This window comes from Pempheris klunzingeri, chromosome 2 (assembly GCF_042242105.1).
Source record: "Pempheris klunzingeri isolate RE-2024b chromosome 2, fPemKlu1.hap1, whole genome shotgun sequence".
NCBI lineage: Eukaryota > Metazoa > Chordata > Actinopteri > Acropomatiformes > Pempheridae > Pempheris > Pempheris klunzingeri.
The window spans coordinates 21,404,613-21,427,336 of record NC_092013.1 but is presented as its reverse complement, the minus strand read 5'-3'; the positions used below and the strand labels follow the sequence as shown (position 1 = coordinate 21,427,336).

At 40.7% G+C, this 22,724-nt stretch overlaps 1 protein-coding gene across 2 annotated transcripts; it reads right to left on the bottom strand.

Moving 5' to 3' along the window:
* Nucleotides 1-463: 463 nt before the first annotated feature.
* On the bottom strand, nt 464-20,263 carry st3gal8 (ST3 beta-galactoside alpha-2,3-sialyltransferase 8). Of its 2 annotated transcripts, none has more exons than XM_070841871.1 (9): nt 20,224-20,263; nt 7,949-8,321; nt 6,706-6,841; nt 6,483-6,621; nt 5,658-5,851; nt 5,390-5,569; nt 5,114-5,159; nt 4,644-4,763; nt 464-4,372 (listed from the first exon to the last, which is right to left on the bottom strand). In XM_070841871.1, exons 2-9 carry the CDS (start codon nt 8,097-8,099, stop codon nt 4,205-4,207), a joined length of 1,134 nt encoding a protein of 377 aa, XP_070697972.1. In that variant the 5' UTR covers nt 8,100-8,321; nt 20,224-20,263; the 3' UTR covers nt 464-4,204. The 2 variants fall into 2 exon arrangements, with proteins under 2 accessions (XP_070697972.1, XP_070697981.1); XM_070841880.1 differs by lacking the exon at nt 20,224-20,263 and adding an exon at nt 14,818-14,854.
* Between the last annotated feature and the right edge of the window lie 2,461 nt (nt 20,264-22,724).

Below are 22,724 nucleotides of genomic sequence, written 5' to 3'. Positions count from 1 at the left end.
GTGTCTGCTCTACATTCAGGTAACATCAGTTGGTCTGAGCCTGAAATGGGACACAGCTGATGCCTCCAGCTGCCTTTCATGTCACAATGCCTCAATGAATACATACAGCACTAGACTAATGCTACTATTACAAAAGTAAATTAGCTCAGTTTCTCATTTTAACAAGAGCTTTTTCACACTATAATGTTTTTCATGCTATAACGACATACTTTCTTGTTATCACTATATACCAATATTCAACAAGAAACTTATGTAGTACAGTTTATCATATAATTTATAAGTTGTACCACCAAACCTTTTGTTATTACAAAATGCCAATATATCTCATCTTCTCATGTTGTAACGAGAAAAAGGTTCATAATAAAACAATATACATTCATGTTGTAATAACAAAAAGCTTCTTGAAAGAATCATTTGGTATATAGTAACCACAGGAAAAAATAACATTGCTTATAGTATCTTGTACTAAACAATGAGCTGAATGTTTTTTGTTTTTTTTTTAATCCTGTTGGCAGTAATTCACTGTCATGGGAAAACTTACAGGCATCAGATTTCTCTGCAGAACTTTTCTCATCTGGATTTGACTTTGTCAACTTTTACCTCTAGAGTTTTTATTAGAAAAAAGACCTGGTTTTATGTTTTAGTTTCATATTTTTTATTTCATTCAAAGTGACAGAGGTGGGTTTGCGTTGTGTTGAAATATCACAGTGCTTCTGTCTGTTTGGCAACTATGAATGAATGAACAGATGATTGTTAACTGAAACTGACATTTCTTTCTCTTTTATCAAATAGAGTCACAGTTTTAAACACAATGAGCTGAATTAAAGCTATGATAACTGAACATACATCATTCATACATCTTGTTTGGTCAGTGGGTATCGCTCTGTTCTGAATCTACAGATCAAATACAGACGCTTATGATGGAATTACCAGCAGTTGATTGGTTAACTTGATGTAATCTGCACCTTCCTGCATTCATGATGGAAATAATGTCTATATTTCCAGACTGCAGGGAATCTAATAAGCACAATTTTGGATTTATACTTAGAACAAATGTTTTTTTTTGCTGTCTGCAAGTTCCAAAACCTTTTTTCCAGATGTTAAATCCAGCTCAGGACTCCAGAGGGCTGCTGCTCTTTCATTTAGTGGCTGAGCATTCCTCATAAAGTGGATAACTTCCCCATTTACCAGCAGGAAGTTTTCAGGAAGTCAACAAAGTGTTAAATCTCAGCAAAACGCTATAAAAACAAGTTGCACATGTTTCCGATTACACCACAGCTTCTGATGATTCAGCAGTTGTGTTTTGAGAGACCATGCAACTTGTTCCAGACAAACAGGGTTAAACTCTTAACTGCAGCTGAACTAAACACGGAGCAACAGCCTCCAGATGATCATTCAGCAATTATGATTATTTCTAGAGGCCTCAGTTTGCTTCAAACAAAGTGCTTATGGGATCGTCCGACAGCGTGCTAAACCTCCCTGTCTGACAGCTGCATCTGACACTTGGAGGACCGACTGAAAATGTGCTCCATTACCCCCACTTGTACGATTGAGGACTACAAAGACCCAGATTGTTGGACGGAGCTCAGTGAGGTGGTGGGACGTAGAGGGAGTCAATGACTGCAGGCTCTGCCCTCCAGTATCACTGTTGGGGACAACTGTAAATACTTTTACCCAGACGCTGTACCACGAAGCATGTTTGAAGCAGACTGAGCTCTTTACTGAGCGATTTCACACTGGCAGGTTGGTCTGAATCTGAATCGCCAGAAATTTGGTTTTTCCGATCACATATCTGAGTCAACACCTCCAGTCTTCATTTGTGGCATTCTTGGCAAGAAAAAAAGACAAGTTAGAACAATAAGCAACTAAAAGCAGAGCGCACAGGCCAAAGCGCTAATATAGCCTACTTGATTTTACCAACTTGTACATGTCCACTAGCAACTGCAGTACAAATGACATTGTACTTTGTGAGCGCATGAGGAATTAAGCAGTACATCCACTAAGGGGAAGATCAGGGCGAAGCTATCACTTAAAAATACTTTATTACAAGAGTACAAAAGTTAATCTTGAGACTGTGGATGCATCTACTCATTATTCTCTACTCTTTAGTATCATTAGCTAACATTACCAGCAAATATGCATCACATCACTGAAATATCAAATGCTAGTGCACCATGAAAGCAGCTTTATCAGTTTCTGTTCATTTTGAACTGTTCATTTCGGTCAGTGACAGATAACTTTTGCAAGATGTCAGAGCCGCAGTGTGTGCAGATTCTGCAGCATGTGATATGCGTTTTTGATACTGATTTTGCATGAGCAAACACCTGTCTTAATTCTGAAAACAAAATCTATAATAAAATATTTGTTGTTGACCTTTTTATGCAATGAAAATGAGAACAATAAACCGTTAAAAAGTGACATTAGCAAAAAAGAATTATTAGACAAACATTATTAACATTATAAAAACATAAAATACATTATTATGGTATTACATGCAAAAACAAAAGCACAATTATCGGAGCACTCTAAGAGGGACGATCAGATTCAGACTCAAACTAACTCAGTGTGAAAACCTCCTGAAACACCTCATTGTGTAAACAAAGCCACAAACATTCAGACGACTGTGATTGACAATCAGCAACAGTTTTTGAACATTCACAGTAAAGGTATAACAGCCCTCAGCACGCTGCAACAGGAAGTCCAGCAGACAGCTGAAAGACTCCTCTGCTACCCGCTGGACTAGTCACTCTCTTCATTCATATGGTTGGTTATTTTTGGTTGGAGTTTTGACTTTTTTGAAAGTACATTGCACTACATCTTCCACTCATCCATGCACCGCACACACTGGTGATGTTACTGATTGTTTAACTTTGTCCTTGTTATGTTTTGTTTAATAAATCTTTAGTTAAAAGTCGTGCACAGTCTCCTCATCTTTGTCACTCCCGTCAGCTGAGCTGTGACTCAGAGGAGTTACATCAGGTCTAGTCCATCAGGTTCAACAGTCTGCAGCTTTACTCACCGAGACACACATTAAGTTATGTTGTAGAGTTTGACTTTACCACCACCATTAACTTTGTCAGCTACTGGAGCCAAAAAACTGGTCATGTACAACATATTAAATACTAATAAAAGGTTCAGTGTAATCAGCTGAAAACCTGCAGACTGCTGAATCATGGAACATATTAAGAAGCTCAAACACAGGCTGAGAACCTCACACAGGTTCCTCCCACTCCTCCGACTCGGTGCCTCCAACTCCGTATATGGTCGAGAGAGGAAATGTCATTGGTGACAGAACAGAAAAACTTTCAAACTTTGTTGTCCTGTTTCCAGTTCAAGTCTGTCAGGACAGAAACATTCCCCAGACCAGGACCGTTGGCATTCAGATTCATTAGAATAAATGGATGGATTATAAATGATATAAAATACAAAAAGTCTTAACATGGATGGACAGAGAAGCAACAACATAACCTCTTTGCGCTGTTTCTTCTTCAGGACAAAGTGCTTTGATTCAAAAAGAGGTTATCCCTGCATAATGTCTATAAAATCCAATAGAAAAAAAAAGTATAAAAAGTCTGTGGTTGTTTCCCGCTCAGAGCAAAACATGTGCGGTCGATCCTCGCAGTCACAGACAGCGGGACAGTCTGTGTGTTCAAGTTGAGCTGGAGCTCATTTAAACCAGCAGGAGTCTGCACAGGGAGGATAACTGAGCCCCGCCCACCAAGTGGACATGTCAGGTTTAGCTTCTCCCACCCCCAAAGGCAGCTCCATCCACAGGTAATCCAGATATGTAAAAATGTCTTTTCCCAACACCGGCTTCAATCCGCCAGACCTCAATGTCTGACTTAAGGCAAATGTGATGATTGACATGTAAGGAGCACACAGGTTTGATTCCCGTCAATGTGTCCCAAAAACAAGCCAAATCTGGCAGCCATACAATGCCCAGTGTCGGCTTGAATGTGGTTTTACAGAAGACACTCGCTTGGAAATCAACCAGTCTCAGTTAAGTAACAGACGAGATGTAGATGGTTCTTGGTCTCAACAATTAAGTGGTGAATGACCAGTGGTCAAGTAAGCAGATCAGTCCGTCAGTCAGCAGGTCTGTAGGTCAGTTTGGAGGTCAGCCTCCAGAGTCTAGTGTAAGTCTAATGTAAGTGTAGGTGAGTCACAGGTCAGTCAGTAACAGGTCTGTAGGTCAGTGGTTGTGTCACAGATGCAGACTGATCTTGCCCTCCTTGGCGAGCTGGTGGATGATCTGCGTTTCAAAGTCCGCGCTGTGGACGCCGGTCTTCCTGAAGGCTCCAGCATAGCGATTCTCCTCCCAGTAATGATGCCAGTTCCCCTGCTGGTCAGCACCGTAACCAAACACGGACACCTGAACACAGACAGGAAGTGATGCCATGACATGCTGCACCATACATACTGTGGCACACTACATAAGGAAGTACGCTTCATGTGCTCTACTGTCAATAAATGTATCCTGCGTTTGTGGCATGTAAAGACGTAGTCCGATACGTTATGATGGAGATGAAAATGTTGTTAAAATGTCTCAGTGTCCCTGAATGTACCATCAGGACAAGTTTTCCCATTTGATGGATATGAGTATGTGGGTGTCAGAGACACAGACTCCACCCCCATCCTCCTACCTTGTCACAGGTATGCAGAGCAAAGATGATGGCCAGCATGCCGGTGGAAGGGTAGCGACCGTGATGCTCGGTCCAACGATCATGAACATACTTAAAGAAGACTGGATTCAACACCAGAACCTACACACACACACACACACACAGTTACCATGGTAACATGTTTAATATGTTAGTGTTCATTGGCTCTCTAGCAATTTGTACAAGCACTTTTTTATTTTTTACAAAAAAGAATAACTTTAATAAAGAAAATCAATATTTGTCCTCAGATTGAAGGGGAGAACAAAAATGAGCTGAAATTAACTAAATTAAATAAATATCATCATCCATTAATAAAATTTCATCATAATAAATCACACGTTTAAATGAGTTTAAATGAACTAGACTGAAACTGAAAGTCAAAATAAAAAAATTGGCTGATACCAATGACAGACAGTGTGAAGTGGAGAGAGCATGATGGAGCATTATTTTACCTTGTCTTTATCAGCCTCCACCCGCTCTTTCACCCTCATGTAGGTCCTGAACATGAGGAAAGAATTACATAAAGAATCACTGGTCATAATATACTTAAAGTAAGTAAGTATTGCATATGAGAATATACAGTATTTTACGTTTCTTTTAATCAATCTGCCTGTTTGTACATTTATGTATATTCTCACATTTTGTCATGTCTGATCTAAATATTCAACTTCTTATATATGTTATATTCAGGCATGTTGTTGAGTATATTTGTATTCATTATTTCGTACATTTTGACTTCACCGGTGGACAGCGCGCTGGTCAGCCACTCAAGGTCTCTCAGCTTGAATGGCAGCAGGACGAGGCTGACGCCGTGTTCAATGTCCACCGCGCTCTCCGGGTACAGGAAGTGATGCGTCGTCCGATTCCCGACATCGCTCTCAAATCCTCGAGTCACCGCTTTGTTCATCCTGTGGAGGAGAAGGGTGAGGATGAGGAGGAGGAGGAGGAAGGTGAGGGTGGTAAGACGCATGTATGCATTTGTGTGTAGACGTGTACCGGATCACGGAGTCGTGGGAGTTGATCAGGCTGCCGTGTCCTGACTGCCGCAGGTTGCCGGAGTTGCCAACCACCGCGCAACTACGGCAGCGGGAGGGGAGGGGCCTGAAGTCCACAGTGGGTGGAGAAATTACCCGGAACATCTCTGACATCACTTCCTCTAGAGTCTGGTCGTTACCTGACCGCTGAAGACCCTGTAGAGAAGTGGAGAGTAATTTCTTTTCATATTTTGTTTTTTGTTAATGTAGTTACATAAAGATTTTATATTATTCTGTTGGTCTGGCTCTTTCCAACAGCTCTAAAAGCACTTTTTCATTATCATTTTTGTTTTAAACTGTCGATGGTTTTACATCTAAAACCACTGACAAACACACACACACACACACACAGAATTTACAGCATACTATGGATAAGACTGATGATGATAGCAGCATTTCCACCCCACCCTCACTTTTCACTGCCCTCCTTTAATCTACTGATGGTTTCTGCAGGAGGACTTAATTCTTAAATGCAGGAAAAAGAGTGATACGGTTGTCTATTCATCCAGACCGCTGACAGCTTCTACATAACAACGTTAAGACTCTTCTGAATTACTTTACTGTAAGAGAACACATCTAAAGCTCAGACCCACACTTTGGTTCAAAGAATAGCTTGGCCAAACTAAAATGATTTCAGCAAGCAAAACCTTGATGACAATTGTGATAATAATTTTTTCAAATCCAATCTGACTTTTTAAATTGGATATCAAACATCAGGCTGATAAATAATCATGAAGGAATTTAGTTTTATAGTTTCATAATTCTAGTAGTAGGTTTTTGTCCTTACCAGCCACCATTTGAGCGCTTCAGGGTCAAGGTTGTTGTTGGTGTCCCGGAGGATGGGCTGCTGCTTTTGGTCGTAGCGTTGGCCGAACCAGACTGACCCCCCCACGTCTGCAATACAGGACTCTGCACAACCACACGACCTGAAAGAGGACGACACTGAGGAATCAGACAGGGACAGAACAGGGATTCATGGGATACAGAATCCATGACCTCCTGTGTGTTACCTCACGTCATGCTGGGAACCCTCTAAAGGCTCCTCCTCGTTTTCAGGTATGGTAGTGCTGGGAGGAGGAGGAGGAGGTGGGGGAGTCCTGGGAGGGTCAGGGATCAGATCACCAGGAGGTGCTATGGATTCAACTACTGGAACACAAACAGACTTTTTGTCAGAGAACACTGCATCATGGGAGCTCGGCAAATCACAACCCCACTACTCTTGATGATACTACTGCTACTGCTATCCTGATGGTAATGCTACTGTCAAATACTACTGCTACTAATACTGCTACTACTGTTACAATTAAGAAACTACTATTGCCACTACCATTCTACTGCTAGAATCTATACTTATACTACTGCTACTACTACTAATGCTGCTGCTGCTACGTCTATTAACTGCTAATATTAGTGACAATTCTGAATGATACTCCTCCTTCTACTGCTCCTAAAACTGCTACTTCTAATACTACTGTGGCGTCTACCAGTACTCCTGATGTTATACTGCTAATATTAAAGCAACATTCAGTATTTCTAATTGACTGTATAAAAGAAGTGGACGTAGCTTCTGGGTCTGTAAAGTGAAGCAAGTGCAGAAGTGATGTAAACCTGCATTCAGGCTCCAAAAAGAAGTCTGATTGTTTGGATGTCTATGAGAAAATGAGCCTACTTCTCACGTTGTCCTAATGAGTTTATGGTCTCAGTCGCTAGTTACAACACAGCATGATGTTTATTCATTAAATTTGTATCCTATTTAGAGTAAAATACATGATACAGCAGGGTATGGTTTAGGGCGGGACTACCTTGTGACTAACCAATCACGGGTGGTCCTCCTGGAATGAACATTACTTCTGGCTCCAAAAAGCAAAGATGGTGACAGCCATGAAACCAAGATGGTAACGCCAATAAGGCCAAACTCAAGGCTTCAAAACAGCGGTCCACAAACCAATGGGTGAATTCACGGTGGCTAAGTCCACTTCTTATATACAGTTTATATACAGTTTTTCTTATATACAGTCTATGATACTACTACTATTAGTGCTACTACCCCTAACACCACTGCTGCAAATACTACAGCAGAATGCAATATTATTCAATATTATAATATGCTGCTAATATTACTACAACTACTGCCAACTATCTGGATGACTGAGTTGATCGATTCACAAAACTTTGAACATCACTGCTAGGTTTTCTCTCACTTGTGGTTTCTGAGATTTGTTTTACCCCAGAGATGATGACATCACCCCTCACCTATCTCCCTGCCGGTGGGCGTGGCCCGGCTGATGGGCAGGGCTAATGACAGAGGCAGGAAATGTCCCCTCTGAATGCTCTGACTGGCAAGCATGAGGAAGAGGATGGCAGCGATCACCACGGCAACGCACAGCTTCTTCCTCAACAACATGGCTGGATGAGTGGGCGGCGGCAGGAGGAGGGATGTGTTTTTGAGCTGTCAATCAATCAGCCTGCTATGTCAGCATGTTTGGACTGTGTCATCTGGTGGCCATCGTCCTCCGTTCTGGCATCTCTCCACTTAGCTTCATCTCCATGAGGTCCGAGTGTGCAACTTTGTGTCCTGTGAAATACGCTGCTTTCTGATTGGTGGAGACAGGATCTATGGTTACACCTGGGTCAGACAGAAAGACACGGCGACATCAGCATCACCAGAAATAAAGTCAGTCAGTCATATCCATCCATGTCCGTCATGCTATGAAACAGGTTAAACAAATTTAGCCAGATAACTGGACAACTTTTTTTTTTAGTTTAATCATTTACTTGGAGTTTTACTTCAAAGCCATTCGGCTTTTATTCAGTGCAGTTATCCAGATACCTGCTCATTGTAATTCTACATTAGTGACTTAATAATAATCTAACAAACAATTATCCATCAAAATCTAATTATGTTCAACACCACAAAAGACAAATGATCCATAACCAGTCAAATTATCTTCAACAAGATGAAAATAATTCAAATGATTCATCAAAATAAACAACTATCCTTGAACAATTTATCTCCAACAAACTCAACATTTACAAATCAAACAAATGTTTGAGTTTCATAACAAACAAGTTTTCCAAACAAATAATAACCCATTACCAAATATACAAACACACTAATTATGAAAAAATTAATCATGACAAATCAATTATCCATAACAAACACAACAAACCAATTAACCACGACAAGGTAGCAAACTAGCAAAAACAAACTAATTCAATGTCAATAACATAAAAAAGTATCTCTAACAAACGAATGAATCGTCTATACAACAGACAAATCATCTTAAACAATATAACAAATCATCAATGAAAAATAAATTATTTCCAACACTATTAAGTTATTTTGATAATCACATTTTTTATCAAAGTTATTTAATAACAATCTAAGTCCTTAAACTATTATTAACATGCAAAACAAACAGCACAACAACAGCACACAGGATCATCACAGCTTCCCCTCACACCAAGAAAACTTCAGTCAGAACCAGGAAGTGAACGACAAAGAGCTTCAGCACAAACAGCGTCCAGCCTGTGTGCTGTTGTTGATTACAACAAAAACAACACCGCACACACCGCCTTCTACCTTGAGAAACACAGGAAGAAAGAGGGAGGTCCAGCTTTTGATTTTTGCTGATGAATGGAGTCACCCTCTTCCTCCCTCACTCTCCCCCACCTCCTCCTCCCACACCACACCTCCCCTCTCCTCCTGCAGGAATGTCTCCCTGCAGACACACTCGGCCTCTGAATACCAATCAGATCTGGATTCAGTTCAGCTTCTCCTGTTTCAGCTCTCTTTCTCCCCCTGTCTGCTTCAATGTCTCTCTCACTGTGTGTGTGTGTGTGTGTGTGTGTGTGTGTGTGTGTGCGCGTGTGAGAGAGAGAGAGAGAGAGAGTCTCTGAATCACCTGACTTTTGTGTGGTTCCTCACTACTGTGTTGTGTAAGTGATATTTATTTCATAACGAATGTGGTAACTGGTTCACCCCCCCCCACACACACACACACTAGTGCTAATAGCATTACTTCCCCCTCTAAAAGAGAACTAAAGCTCTTTTCAAACGTGCACCTTGTTAGAGAAATGTGATGGCAATTTCACATCTCATGTCTGAATAAACTTTAACTGCTCCTTTAATTACTTAATTATCTCCTGGTGTTTCTGGCATTGATGGAAATCTCTCTGTGAAGTACTCCAGTAAGCATTTGTATTCTTGCCAAGTGTTTGATAAGATCAGTATATTTTTGTTCAATAACAGCATCTCCAAGGTCTCCAAGCATCCTACAGGAGCCATGAATGTCTGAAGCAATTTACAATCCATCTAACAATTGCTGAGATATTTCTGTCTGGGCCAAAGTAGTGGACCGACCAACAGAGCATCACTAATACTACACTATTACCTGACGGAAACTCTCACCATGGGTTGTTTAAAGTCTTTTTTGAGTCTAATCTACAACAACCTAATCATATGCAGTTCTTTACATTTTCAGATTTTACCATCAAGTAAAGCCACACATTTTAAACTCAGCGTGACAAACAGCATTCTCATATTTCTGTATTGAACATCAAGAAGTAACAGCAGCGCTTTTATTTTTTATGTTTGTTATTCTGGGGCTTCTCACTGCTTGCAACTGCGGGAAATGATTTGATTCAGCTCATTTCTAGAGAAAGCGTGATCTGTTTCCTTCACCTTTCTTCGGAATGACAAAAAGATGTCACTGTAACAGAGTGATGTGCATGACCTGTCTGAAAATGGGTTCAATACCACTGTAACCACTCAAATTATAACTGCCATTACCACAACATTTCAACAAGCACGGCAACTATGATTTTGGAAAACAAGACCCGAAGAGACGAGTCCGGACAGATACTGTTAAACAAATAGACCCACTCACACGTGTTTGTTCAAGTTATCAGTATCCTCGCCCTGCGGGAACAGGGAACACTTTCCAGAGAAAGCCTGGAAGTTCCTGACACGAAGCCAAGATCCTGGATTAGCATCTGCATTAGATTGTGTGCCATGTTGATTGTACAAGCTCGTCCAGGTACAAGGGGCTTAAACACAGAGGCCGTTCAGAACAAAGTGATCGGGTGAGTATTTCAGCTGGATTTGAGTCCAAAAAGGAAACGGGAATCAATAGCTATCAAAAATGTATTCTAACTGTACATGGCGTTATGCAAGGAGTCATCTGAGCCCTTTTCAGAGTTCAAAATACACAGCAATCACCAAGCTGTTTAAATGATGGCTTTTCGCCACTCAGACTTTTATGTAAATGTTCCCTACAGACATAATATGGCTAGAATCATCCACCGAGACGCCAAGTCAACTCACTGCAGTTTTGTTGTTTTAGCTGTGTCATTGTACGCAGAGAGTAAGCAGAACACCAGCAGGGCAGGCTGGAAACTTACAACAAACAAACGGAGTCTTGCGTAATTTTCATTTCACTATAAAACTAACTGTGATGAAACTAACTGTGAGTCCTGAATGCAGCAAAGACGGCTGAACTAGTTTTCTGCCGTCCGATGTGATTAACTCTTCCATTCCATGTCTAGGACGCACAGTTTTATTTATTTCTTTGACTGTGTTGAAATCACTCAGTGTTTTCACGTCCCAGATGATGATTAAGACACTAAAATGTAAAACGCTGCATGAGTTTTTCATGTCTGTTCTGCAGGTGTACTGGACTGTAACTGTGTGGAGGAGTGAATAATGATTTGTAATATTTGTAAGATAAGTATTTGTTGAGTAAAACTGAAGGTAACAGTCAATCCTATCTGCTCACATGCTGCATCTGAAGCCTTCTGCTGGATGTTCCTGCACTAATCCATGCAGTTGGCTTGAATGAGAGTTGCAAAATTGAGAAGGGAGAGAGTCGGTCGTCTGATCTGAGATCAGAGGAGTCTCATTCAGTGTTTCCTGGTTTATTTCACGGATTTTCTTTGAGCTTGATAGATAATACCAATGTGATACATTACAGTGATCATAATTAGGTGAACAAAGTGTGAGTCTGTGCACATTTAACCTTGTGCTGCTTGAGTCTTTACGTCAGTCATAAAGCTGTTGTTCAGCTGAACTCAACTGGCCACGTGTACATTTTACAGACCCTCTGCTGTACAGCTTTTCAAATGTTTCCACCTCGTGAAAAGTTTAATTTTCTTTAATAATTTTTCATATGCGTTATGAAAGTTAATGTTACTCATTGTATATTTTTAGAATAATTTTTAGCAGGTTGCACTTTCTTGGAACGATAAAACTATGTTCCATTCAGTTTTATGACAATATGGTTGGATTCATTTGAAGATTTGTGCCGTGTTGAAAGTGTTACAGTGATGTGGAAAGGTCCAACCTCGTGACTTTTCAAAGAGACTTATTCAGACACAAGGTCAACGTGACCAAATTGCCAGAACATTGAGGTTTAAGATGATGTTAGGTGACTGACAGTAGTGGCACTCTAAGGCTTGAATGGACATAGACTCTTCCAGTGAATCGTCAGTACAGAAGGATAAACAACTAAAGGCAGGGGTGCCCACACTTTTTTTTTCGGCTTGCGAGCTACTTTTAAAACGACCAGGTCAAAATGATCTATTTACATTAAAAATGCTAAAAATATATTTATTTCTATATATACTGAGTATACTGCATCCTGCATAACTACAACGAATGTAACCCTTGGTATTACACATAAAAACTGACTGCAGTAATGCACATAGGTGACAAACAGTGATGTAGCCATCAATATTGCACACAAGTTACAAGAGTAATTGGAACATTTAACACATTTATGGTCACTACCTTACTCTGATGACTTGCACTGAATGAAGTCGAATATCCCTTCCTATCCTGTTCCCTATCCCAGAATATCCCTTCTTTAGTCGATATAAATTGGAAGGCTAACTTTTGCAGCTTTGCAGTAGTTAGCTGTTTTTACTGCGCATGTCCCTGCCCGTGACCCGTAGCAGAGAAGAGACTGGTCGTCCTGTACGTCAATCAAGTCGCAAACGCCACAGGGAGGATACATACATTCATTCATTTTCTAAACCGCTTTGTCCTAATTAGGGATGATAGATGATAAATAAATAAATATAATAAATAATAAAAAATTTTTTTTCAATGTCACACGTCTACCTGCACTACCTTCACGATCAACCAGTAGATCTCGATCAATGTATTGGGCACCACTGCTGTAAGGTGAGATGTTACCTACGCCTCCCAGGGGGCAGTTCAGTAAGAAACATCAAGCATGACATAGCTTTAAAGACTGCTCTGGGATAAATTCAGTAACTATGCCGACATATTTAAGCATGCTGAATTTACTACAGCTCAGATTCACACCTCTGAATGCCTTCCTCTCCATAGCAACAGCAGCTGAGGCTCATGGGTATTGTGGTATTTAGAGCTGTCCAACTAAACTGACAAAATATAAACAAACAGATTTCTCTGAGACTGAAGTTAAAACATTTCAAACTGATGGTAAGAACAGAAATTTCAGAACTTAAATTTAAGGGTGCTCTGATCAATTGGCCACCGGTCTCTTTAAAAGCCAATCAGAAGAGCTGATCAGATGATGCAAAACAGCTCCGGTTCGGCCGAGAGACTGAAGCTGGCGACAAAGAGACAGCTGCAGCATCCTGGTGGAGAGGCGAGCAGAGGCATGGTGGCCTGATGTTTGTTTTTACCCTCAGACGTTACTGCAACAGGGATCAAGCATCTTGCCTGTGAACACAGCGTCTAATGTCCAGTCTAGTACAAATGGAAGATGTTACTGGTTAAAACCCCAAAACTAACAGATACACAAAACCTCAGAGGGAATCAGTCTGAGGTCTTTTCCAGTAAAATCCTCAGTTGTTACTGGACTGATCTTTATACTTTATGCACACACAACAGACTCAGCGCGCTGTACTACGAAGCCAGATTAGTGGGTCAGTGAGGTATGTTGATCTTAAAGCTGGGATTTTCAATGTCAGGTGAGGTGGCTCTGTTTTAAACTAAATCACCATTACTTACACTGCAAACATAACCTGCTCTGGAGGAGGTTGTGTTTAGGCGGAGGGAACGCCTTATACAGGTAAACATGTTGAGCTGTATATTAGCAATGCCACTGAACAAAGCCACGCAATTACAGTACTGCAAACTGTAGCAACGCGTTGCCACGGGAACCTACAGCATTCAGCTGATGTGCAGCTGAAAATCAGTGATGTCAACACACACACTAACAAATGTTACACAGCAGATCATCCAGCTGCAAGCTGTCTCTGAGAGAGATGTTACACATGTTGTCTGCCAATAAATAGTAGTTTTTTTTATTGTAATACTTGATATACAATAAATAGAACACATCACATAGATTTTTGGGGCTGATCACTGATACCGATCCCCATGATCAGCAAAAATCCTGATCAGAGCACCCTCGTAGTATCATTAAATGGTCCTTTTTCCACTTGAACTTTTATTAGTTTATCCAACAAAGACAAAGGAAACTACATATTTTACATGCTGTTAAAGACACCTATATAAAGGTGAAAAAAAAGAGTTAATAAAAAAGGATTGTGTGTAGCTTAGTGTACTCTAGTGTAGTCTAGCTGAAGCTATCTAGCCCATAGATTAATAAAGGAAACACTCTAGGAGTGTTTGAAGGCTCAGACGCTCTTTCAGCTCATCTGCGTCCTTCCAATTCGTTGCCATCAGTCTCTTAGCTGTCAGGAATGCGGTTGTTAAAGTTTGTTAGTTGTCTTTGGACCAGATTCCTTCAACAGTGTAATTCAAAAGGCTCACTGCTGGATGACAATGATCAGTGTAGTCAGTGATCTTTCCCAGGGACTGTGGAACATCTTCCCAGGATCTTTTTACTTTAGTGCAAGCCCATTCCATATGATACAAAAAGTATCAATAAATTATCCTTAATTTCTAAATGTGATTAAAAGAAAACTAAAAAACTTAAGTCGCCCGAGCAGAGTACCAGGAGGACAGACAGAGCAGTAGACTTTACAGGACAATAGAGGGTTAATAATTATCAGCAGAGTCACAGTGTCTGTATGTTATTTTAAGGTTTGGAGGGAGGGGGGATGGGGGTACAGGTTAAAAGGCCACATGGTTTCCTGTACAGAGAAAACCATGTGACAGCACTCACTCTCTCTGTGACCTCTGACCTCTGTGTTGACACCAGAACGAAACCAGCTGCTCTGCTGATGAAGCGCAGCGACGAGCTGGAAAACAACGACACCACAGAAGAAGAACGTGTCAGTTCTCACACAGACTGCCGTGGTGATGAAGACTAAAGCTTATTTTTCCGTTTGTTCTGTTGACACAGATTGACCATCCACAGGGAAGAGGCAATGCCTAAACTCTGCTGCCTGTTAAACTGTTGGAGTTCACATATTTTTGGATTTATAGATAGAAGAGGGATGACTTTCAGTTGTTTTGTTCAGTTTAAGTTGACTTGTTCAATTACTTTCTATCCTGTAACATCAGGGGACTAAACTGGGTGTCAAACCTCAGTAAGTTTTGATACCAACCAAAATGTGTTGGTAGAACAGAGAATTTATTGGTGTCAAGTGACTAAAGTGGACCTCACTTTTCTGGTGAGATTCATAATCCTTGGTTTTGGAGCCAGCAGTGACACAAGTTTTTTTTTGTATCCAGTCTCTGATTGGACACTTGAAGAAGACTTGAAACTAGCGACTGAGACCATAAACTAATAAACTTTACTGAGGTAATAAATCAAGTGTGAATTAGGGTGATTTTGTCATAGACTTCCGTACAATGAGACCTCTTTTTGGAGCCAGCAGCCAGCCCTGCTGGACTTAAGGAAGAATGCAGGTTTAAGGTACTTCCACAGTGGCTTCACTTTTCAGACCTGGAGGCTATATCCACTTCTTTTATAGAGTCTAGAATTAAAACAGCCAGCTATAAAGTGAATTTTAGCTTCTTTTGTTCAATGAAAATACATGTTTATACTTTTCAAAGTAAGTAATCTCTTCACCATTTAATTTCTAATCAAGTGTGTTGGAAAAATAAAGCAAACACAAAGACATTACTGTCTAAGACATGCATTAACACCATAATCTACAATATGTGTTGGTGTGACTGTGCTATACACGTCCACCACACTGAGTAATGAAGGACATGAAGTTTCCAGGTCCAGACGAGACAGATTATGTCTATAAATAAAAAACAACTCAGCGTCTTTTACTCATTTAGTCTTACATTTGCCTCTTCACATATGAAGTGACGCTTGAAACAAGTTGAGTCTATTTTTCCTCACTCCAAACTACAGCTGTCAGAAAACTGCAACATGTCATTTCGACTTTACAGCGGAGTGTGTGGTAAAAACACACCGAGAAACAGCAATGCCTCACTCTTTCTAAGGAGCTAATCTGTTCCTGCTGAATGTCAGTGTAGGATTCCCAATTGATATACAATAATTCATGAAAAAATGTCACAGAATCCTGAGACACTTCATAAATGGGTGATCATGTCTCTTCTGTGGCTAATTGAAATCATGATGTGGTGCATCCACAATCCCCTTCTTCTATTCAGGGAGACACAAGTGCATGTGCAAGTACATGAATGTTTTGGTTCCCATAAAGACAGTAGGTAGAACCAGGACACGGTTATTTCTCTGTGTCAGTGTCCCTGACCAGACGCAGGATGGAAAAAGATGAAAAAAGGAAAAAGCTGAAGCTATGAAAGGTTTAAAAGGGACCAGAGGAAAAAATTACACACACACCCACAGTGTTGAATAGTGACTTCAGAAACTGCTTCCTGTTACAATACTGATGGACAGACAGACAGACATCAGACTCTTCACTTAATTAGAATTTTGGGCTCCTACTAGAATCTTTTAAACATGCTGTCATGCTGTACTGCTCAAAAACACGTTATTTTCATACTGTCTCCTGTCCTGTCTCTTTAAGCAACAACCCCCCCCCCCCACCCCATCCCGGAAAACCCAGTCTGCACTGATTGGTCAGCTCCCTGAGCAGGCACCGCCCACCAACTCCCACATCAGCTCTGCCGTCTCCCAAGGGGGAAGACATCACAGCGCAACAAGCTAATGCTGAACATGGTCATATGTTCAAAAGACCCCAACATGTGACATCACGAGCTGTGCCAGAAGTAAACAGAGCATTTTTACACATATTTACTGAGAGATGAAGGAGGAGAAAGAGAGAGGATGATCTTTTTTTTATATAGTCTGAGAGTTTGTAGACACACCAGGGAGACATTTTATGTTGAAAAGACATTAAAAAAAGTGCATTTTGCATTACATGCCCCCATGAATATATATTTATACTCTGCATCTAGAGACTGTCCTCATGGTTCAGCTGCCTACTCTGAAAAGATGAAGCCTGTTTCCTGTGTGCCTGTCCTGGAAAAGGGGTCTCCTCCTTTGTTGCTCTTCCTGAAGTTTTGGACAGACTGTAAACTGAGAAAGATAAAACTGACCTGAGACAAGCAGACAGTCAGGTCTGTAACAATCTGTTTCGGTAGGTCAGATTTAGAACCAGGCCTCTACAATTACATCTGTCCAAATACAGAGGAGGAGGTTTGCTCACACTATCTATAATTATGCTTACGTGTCTCAGTATCTGATTTCAGTTGTCACATTTACCTAAATATCATGAACACATTACATCAAACACCACTAGACTGTTATAAACAGCAACACACAGCTGAAGGGAGAACCAAAAGCACACTTGGCATAAAGACTACAGGACATCAAAAAAGAAGCAAGTAATAAAATGGTCACCATAAAGCAAAATTGTCTTATATGGGAACACAAAAATTGGACAAAATAGCAAATATGTACTGCAGTCATTAGTATTCATTCATATTACTGTTCATTGCTGAACTGTAGGAATACCACAGAAAATGAAAATAGGTCAATAAAGTCAAACCAGAGCTGACAGAGTGAAATGTTATAGTACCACTAGAGTACAATAGAAGATTGCAGAGAAGTACAATAAGGTCAAAATGTTCCAGAGACTTTTTAAATGTTCTGTCTGACCAACTATTAAAGGAGCATTATGATATAATACAATAAAGTAAAAATGGAACAACTAAGTACAACAGACTAGAGCTGCAATGATTAGTAGTTAGTTCAATCTCTTTAAATACTGTTGTTAATTCATCGTTTTAGTCAGAAACTGACAATTATCATCTGATTTTAGCTTCCAAAATGGGAATTTGGTGCTTTTCTCTGTTTTGTTACTGAATCTCTTTGGGTTTTGGACTGTTGGTTGGACAACACAAGCCAATTGAATACGTCATGTTGATCTCTGGGAAACTGTGATGGATGCTTTTCTAGATTAGCCGATAATGAAAATAATTGTTGGTTGCAGCCCTCTGGCAGAGACACTGTAAATACATTAGGAGACAGCAGGAGTCGTGACAAGCTATTAAACAGTAGCAGTGTTAAGTGAGATAATAATACAGCAGGCCTAACACAACACAAAGAACACACATACTATCACAAATCACTGTCGTTACTTATAGAAGGGATAATACACATCTTGTATGAAGGGAATGAAGAATTCTTAAAATCCAAAAGTTAACTTTATATTGTACATGTATTGTGATGTATTTACTGGGGCAACTGTCTGTTTTAGTTGATCCAGCAAATTAAATTGACAAATCAAGACCCTTCATCAGATTGATTAAAAACATCATAGAAATGTCGATGAATCAGTCAGACCATCAATCTAAAACTTTGCTCTCAATGTCCAAACACATCCAGACGTATCAAAGGTATGGGCATCTATGTACCAACTGTACAGCAAAATGTTGTTGACAACTTTATATTGTGTGTATATTGTTTATATCTGAATATCATACTGCAGAAACAACTAACTTGCCAACTCATTTTACAGTGATATTACAGTCCAGTCAAGTATAACCAGGTCAGCAAACAGCAGCTGAGTGAAGAACATAAAAACTGCAGGAGACGTTATAATGAAGTAGACCTACAATCAGCTAACTACCAGCTGTGACTTATCATAAGAATACACTCATAGATAATAATACAGCAGAGCACCACAAAGTGAAAATAGACTTACTGAGTACTACAGACATACTTTTAACTAAATACTGGAAGCATTGCTATGGTAACCTCTGAATTACAGGGAAGGACAATAAAATGATGACACACAACTGCCACGCTGTAACCGAAAACTGTAGGAGATACCTACAATAAAATAACTATGGGCTACCATCAAATGAACTGAGGATACTGTAGATGTTATAATGGAGGTGGTCTACAACAAGATAACTATAGGGATACCGCTAGGTGAATATTATAAAACACTATGAGAACAAATAATAATGACAGTAGAGTCCTAATAGACCAAACTGTGACTGGAAGACACGTTATCATAGAGTAGGCAACTCCGGGCTACTAACTTGCAAATATTACAGGAGTGATAAGACAGATAATAACACGGTGGTGTGCAGTAAAGTCTAAGTGAGCCACAAGTCCTTTATGTGGTTCTATAAAACACTGTAATAATGTTGCAGAAATACAACAGGGGCCATACTGTTCAAATATTGACCTGAATAGTACAGAAACAACTGACAGAGTACAGTGACGTCAAGAGACAATAATACAGTAAAGTAGAATAAAGTCAAAAGTCACATCTATAAAAAAGAACCGGACATTGAATTAGAATAAAATCACCCAGGAGAAGCTCTAATGTCACAGACGTACAATAGATAAAACCACAGACAAACCAAAGAAAACATTACAGGAGTAAATCATGTGGTTGTATACAAACAGAACATGTAAGAATATTATAACTATAGAAAATTACAGTGGGCCTAAAGAACATTATGACCACCAAAGACCCTGTAAGCATACTACCACAGATATAATGAGGCCAGATCAGACTATTTAACCCTTATGAATACTGTGAAAACCACTGACTGACATTACAGTACAACCAAGTTAAAACAGGCTGCGTGCTTGTAACGGTGAAGCTGAAGCTGAAGCTGGCCTACAATAAGGTGACTGCAGGCTACCAGCAGACAGACAGACAGACAGACAGTCAGACAGACACTACAGGAACATGAGAAGAGCTCAGCAGTGACTTCCACACGGACCACAAGCAGAGACAGACCAGGGAAGTGACACAGTATAGGAGCGCTGTGCAGTTTGTGGTTGTAGTATTATAGAAACGCTACGGGACAATGACAGGAAGTTGAAAGAGAAAGTCTTGAGATAGTTGGCTCCCACTCCCCCCCATCTGTCTCTCTTTCTCATCGATCCTGTGCTCCATTTCACACACAAAACCTACAACACCGACGAGGAAGAAAACAACCCGCAGTAAAATCAGCAGAAAACTGCATGAAGTTTGGCGGAAACTTTCCGAAGTTTCCAGCTGAATTTCCATACACGCTGCCACACACCCACACACACACACACACACACACACACACACACACTCACGGAGCTGTACCCGGGAAGAGACGCACACAGAGCCGGTAAAGAGCCGGTTAAAGACCGGAAAGCTCCGTTCACGACAAACTGAGGAGGACTCACATGAACCAGACCCGCCGGAAGGTTTTTCTTCTTCTCTTTGTGAAGCTGAAGAGTTTCAGAGAGCATGATGATGCAGAACGGAGAGGCCCCGCCCACCGGGGTAGGGAGGGTTGTGCGCGCGCGCGCGCGCGTGTGTGCACGCGCCATGTACTACTCATGTTGTATTTCTAAATCTATATATTCAATATATTCAGCGACATTGTGGGGACTCGGTTTTCTTATGGGAATAAAGTGCAAGTCCTCTAGATATACTAAAAATATAAAAACATGTTAGGAAAGTAGTAGTCATGTTTAGGGTTAGGTTAAGTCTACAGGAAATTAATGAAAGCATGACTGTGTGTGTGTGTGTGTGTCAAACAAAACAGGCTAGGCCAGCAAGACGAAAGAGATGGTGGTCGACTTCCACAAGAAACCCTCCATCACTGCACCAGTGAGCATCCAGGGACTTGGCATCGAGAGAGTGAGGACATACAAGTACCTGGGTGTTCACCTTAATAATAAACTGGACTGGACAGACAACACTGACTCTCTCTACAAGAGGGGTCAGAGTCGACTATACCTGCTGAGGAGGCTAGGATCCTTTGGAGTGAGCAGACCACTCCTGAGGACCTTCTTCGAGACTGTGGTGGCATCTGTGGTCTCATATGCAGTGGTGTGTTGGGGAGGGGGGTGCTCTGAGCGGGACAAGAACAGGCTCAACAGGCTAATTAAGAGAGCCGGCTCGGTCTGTGGCTGCCCCCTGGACCCCATAGAGGTGGTTGGAGAGAGGAGGACCTTGTCCAAACTGTCCTCCATCTTGGACAACACCTCCCACCCTCTGCATCAGACTGTGGGGGCCTTAAGCAGCTCCTTCGGTCACAGACTGATACACCCCAGGTGTAAGAAGGAGCGCTTCCGCAGGTCCTTCATCCCGACTGCAGTCAGACTGTACAATGCTGCATTATAGTCTGCTGCACCAACCACCACCACCACCACCTGTGCACTTTACTATAACATAAACTGTACAATAATTCTCACCCCACTTCACTTCACCCTGTTGTTGTTGTCTCTGTAATTACATTTTTTTGTGTACATAGGTTTTTACCACTGTATATATTATATTATATTCTGCTATTTAATTTTTCTAATTCTTAACTGTGTGCTTTTATTCTTTTTGTCTGTCCCTTTGAGCTGCTGTAACAGCAAAGTTTCCCCACTGAGGGATCAATAAATAAATATCTTATCTTATCTTAGGCTGTTTAAAATGGCACCACAGAGTCTACAGATGTATAAGTAATCACAATTTGTCAATCAATAAAAACAGAAACCAACAGTCATCATCACATTAATTCTAAATCTAAATAAGTAGAGGCTAAAGCTAACAGATCCCGGGCAAAAGGTTAGTCAGTCCTAGCATGAATAATATGATGAGGGGAAATGTGAACTCAGACTGTTGTTTCAGTTTGGCTGTTTCACTTTTAACGTGACATAAGAAAAGGCTTTGAGGACGAGAACTCACTAATGTGCTTGGCAGGGTATTGCCATCTTCTTGAGTAATGTCACCTGAGGTTGATACAGTATCATACACTTCTCTGTCAGCTGTCACATTAAAGCCAGAAACATGAAAAATACATTCATAATAAAGTCATAAATACAAATCGCTGCATGTCGTCCTCTTAACGAGTCTCTCCCTCATGCATTGGACTTCCTGTGAGCAGCAGGATGGATGGAAATTAGATGTTTATCGGACAAATGAGATCACGTTAAAAGCCTCAGAGGTCAGCTGAGAAACATGTCTTCTTTATCTGGCAGGACATGAGACAGGAAGAGGGACGGGCTTGTCCAGCAGCGATAGGGGGTTTCACACAGGAAATACAACACATCGAGAAAACTGCCATCAGTTGTTGCTGAGAGGACGAAAAGAGGAGTGCAATGTAGTTTATGTCCAACGTGTTTGTGTTGTGGTCTCGCTGCTGCGCAGCAGTGCATCCTGGGATGGGCTCCAACTCTGAGTGTCTGAGATGATCTGACGATGTGATAGTGACATCAGCAGAATGTCAGACCGCACAGAGTGACGTGATTGGTGGATTTAGACTACATGAATTAACACTGACTGACAGGACCAGAAGAGATAACAGACACGGAGAGACGAGAACCACAACGTTCGTCTTCTTCTCTACATTTTCTGTGTGATTCACTAAATACCTGAGGCATACTGTTGATGTGATGTGTGTGTGTGCGTGTTAGTGTACATATATTAGTGCAGCTTTAAAGTCTGCACCCTGAATATTTAAGTTAAGGTGCATTTGGCAGCACAGATCTGCATGGCCCCCTGACACAACAATACAGACAGAAATATACAATAAAAGCACAATATCAAATATGATAAACAACAACAAAACAATCTTTTTAAACAGGACTCTACCGAGCCACACTAACTACACCTCTGTTACATGCATGATCTACACAAAACTCTCTACCTCAATATAAAAAACAGTGACAACTGACAAATAAAATGATGC